This window comes from Aplysia californica, unplaced genomic scaffold (assembly GCF_000002075.1).
Source record: "Aplysia californica isolate F4 #8 unplaced genomic scaffold, AplCal3.0 scaffold00201, whole genome shotgun sequence".
Lineage (NCBI taxonomy): Eukaryota > Metazoa > Mollusca > Gastropoda > Aplysiida > Aplysiidae > Aplysia > Aplysia californica.
The window spans coordinates 477,667-481,177 of record NW_004797471.1 but is presented as its reverse complement, the minus strand read 5'-3'; the positions used below and the strand labels follow the sequence as shown (position 1 = coordinate 481,177).

General features: G+C 43.0%; 1 protein-coding gene across 1 annotated transcript in view; it reads left to right on the top strand.

Moving 5' to 3' along the window:
• Positions 1–3,096, top strand: part of LOC101848356 (dopamine beta-hydroxylase-like) — a 30,035-nt gene extending 26,939 nt beyond the window's left edge. Inside the window, exons 9-12 of the mRNA XM_035969954.1 lie at positions 105–271; positions 1,373–1,555; positions 1,760–1,819; positions 3,022–3,096. Of these exons, the coding sequence (XP_035825847.1) occupies positions 105–271; positions 1,373–1,555; positions 1,760–1,819; positions 3,022–3,096 (485 nt within the window). The remainder of the gene's footprint in view (positions 1–104; positions 272–1,372; positions 1,556–1,759; positions 1,820–3,021) is intronic.
• Positions 3,097–3,511: the final 415 nt, after the last annotated feature.

Below are 3,511 nucleotides of genomic sequence, written 5' to 3'. Positions count from 1 at the left end.
GGGCCCCTCTTTTGAAATACAAGCCAAAAAATAAAACACAAAGCATAATATATTATGAAAACAAACTACATTGTATTTCCTTGAAGCCTGAACTTTGTCCTCAGGCCGCATGGACACATCGGGCATCCGATTCTACGTGACGTCACAACTCCGCCCCCAGGAAGCGGGCATCATGGAGCTAGGTCTGGAGTACACCAACAAGATGGCGATACCTCCTGGACAACGCCGCTTCCAGCTGACGGGCTACTGTGTGCATGACTGTACCAGACTTGTGAGGACTGGAGATAGAATCTGTCACATGTTGTTGTGCTTGTTGTTTGTTTGGTGTAGTTCTTTTTGTGTGTGGGCCGGGGCGGGTTTTTTGTGTGTGTTTGGAGGGGGGGGAGGGGTGCTGTCATATTATATTATTGTTGCTGTTGTTGCTTTGGATGATGACGACGGTGATGTTGTTGTTTGTTGTTGTTGTCTGTTGTTGTTGTTTTTATTGTTGTATATGATGATTGTGGTGGTTTAATGTTTTTGTAAAGGAATGATCAGACTCTCAATTAACCGATCTATCCTTGACTACTATTCAAGATAGGTGGTGATTTTTTTTTTCTCCAAATGCAAGACAAATGGACACGCTTTTTTCTTCCATCGGTGTGAGGCTCCAAGTAGTTAGTTCAGGATATAGATCAAGAACGCCTTATTCAGAACTGCTATTAGTGAATCTGCAACAACAGCGCCACATTCCCAGTGCACAACAGCAAGGGGAAAAAAGTCAGAACCTCTCAGTCATTCAACATGACACTCCTACCCTCACACTCTCAATTTTACAAACAGTACAGTTTCTGGAAGATCATAACGTGAATTATGTCATGGACTGGCCAGTGTACGTACTCAACATGTCTTCAACTGCGCACATATGGGATGAATTGAACATCGAAGCGCGAGCAAGAGGCCGTTTTGCGAATCTAGCTCCGGTTGGAGGTCACGCTGCCACGAAAGTGGGTTATAATTTTTCAACAAAACATTCAAAATGTTATATAATCCACGTGAAGACGTGTCTTGGTTTTGTATACTGTGCGTGAGAGAGCTTTATTAAGTTTCGATTTGTGCTTATCTGCAAAATTTGTCTACAGGGGGTACGCCGAAAGAAGGAAGACAATGTATCGACATCATTTGAAGTATGTGATGAAAATGGTTCACATTTGTCCGGAAACGAATGAACTTCAGAAAATGCTTCTTTTAATCTATCTTCATTTGATACAAACATGTACAGAGTCTGCGAACAAAGTGTCGCATTTTTTGTGAGTATATACAATATAATTTATATATAATATACATACATACATATATATTTCTTGATATGAACGTTGTGGTATGTACACAGGGTCTCCCTCCTGGCGGTATACGTGTGTTCGCCTCCCAGCTGCACACTCACCTGACTGGACGCCGTGTCGTCACACGCCACGTGAGGAGAGGACGGGAACTGCGTGTGCTCAACGAGGATAAACATTACAGCCAGCACTTTCAGGAGATACGGCGTCTTCAACCACCGGTGGCTGTGTATCCTGTGAGTTTGTTAGACAGTAGTTTTAGTGGATCGCTCTACGAAAGGATGATTTATTTGTTGAGTTTTAGACGGAGTTTTTACTGTTACAAGGGGAGAGAGAGAGAGAGAGAGAGAGAGAGAGAGAGAGAGAGAGAGAGAAGGAGAGAGAGAGATTAAGTGACATAAATAGGTTTGCTTATCACAAAGGTTTCTTCTATTTTCCAGGGTGATGATCTGCTGACTACGTGTGAGTATGACACGACGTCAAGGCCTAACGTTACTGTGGTGAGTACAAAGCCATCGATGGTTTATACAGGGTGGGGAGTGGCGGGGTTAGGTATCTTTGTCGTCATTCTCTAAAAGCAAAAGGTCACATATGTAGGAATTTAGCCGTCCTTATTCAGACGTGTTCGTCTCTGAGACGAGTTCCCATTGTGCCTGTGAAGATTTGGAAGCTTTGCGAGACCGAAAGTAATACTATCTTTGTACAATGCTTAGCGTCTAAGAGTAAATTCGTTGTTCCTTTCTCTCCTGAAAAATTCCTTTCAGCGTGCTATATAACACCTTCAGAGAATGACACTAATGGTATTTTAGAGTGAGACGAGAGACTTAGCACTAAACCCCTGTCGTAATCATATCAAAACGCGCACACTTACTTTGTGTTTGTAAGCTGCAATTAACATTTTTACTTTTACACCCTCACCGACACATTGCCACCTCAGAATTGCAAGGTTCTATGTGACATTTTGCCCGCTTTGAGTTACTAAGATCATGAGGTCAGAAACCAACTGATGTATCTCTATCAAAATCGTAAGATTATTCAGAGTTGTTGTTAAGATCTTCAATGAACTACATTTGTGAAAGCTTGCAATATTGTAAAACTCAAAAACGTTGACGTCAAATTTATCAAAACTAGGTATTGAGACGATAGAACTTTGTTAATCTAGGGTTGTGACATGTCCATGTTTTGGCCTGTTCGCCTCACTAAAAGCGGTTACACTGATGCTAAAATCTTCTTAATCGAGCTGACTGTTCCATACGAAAGTAGGATAGATGCACAGCATCAATTCAAGTTGGCAAAATACGAACATCTCTCGCATCAACTCCAAGTAGAGGTCCATAGCTCCAAGGTCAATCCAGTAGAAGTGGATGCACGAAGATTGGTCGCAGCCTCAACATTCCCACTGCTGGGGCTTGTAGGCCTCACAGGCAGGAAATGAAAGGCAGCCCTTAAGAACATTCCAGAAATGGCAGAAAAAAGTTCTAGCTGGCTGTGGACGAGACGGAATCAGAGCTGGGCCAAATAGAACAGACAGCAGATAGGGAGTTCCCGAAAGTTAAGTAGATTTATATAGCTTAGCATTTGCTATTTCCGCTAGAGCCTCCGTGGCATTGCACGAACACGCATAGAATGAAGACCCGGATACTTACTTACTTGTCCACGCAGTCGGAATATGTCCATCTCTGCTCCCCCCCCCCCTCTTCAGGATCCATCCCAGAGTCTGTCTGAAGACCCAGATATACCCCATAAACTCGAGGGTTCGATCCCCGATCAGGTCTAAGAAAACGAAAAACAATTTTAAAAAGCAGGAGAGCTCTTAGGAGTCATGGCCTGAGTGTGGCCCGCCCCCTTAAAGTGTCAGGAAGTTAGGGCCGGAACACTTGCTTGAAGAAGGGGGTTCTTCCTCTGAGGACGTCCTGCTGTCCGCTCGCCCCACAAGTTTTCTCCCACTTATTATCACCCTTACGTGATACGTCCAATGAGCTTAGTTTGAAAGAAACCTGATCTAATATGGATTTCCAAACTTGTGCAAGAGATTTTAATTTTATGAATGCTATTTCTATTCTACGTACTTGTACTCTCGGTCTTCGTTTTGGTCCACCGTCTGTCTAAACATAACAGACCACGTTAAAATGCTCTTAAACTTAAAGGGTTTCTCATATCCATGTGGGTTAAAACTGTCACAGTAACCCTCC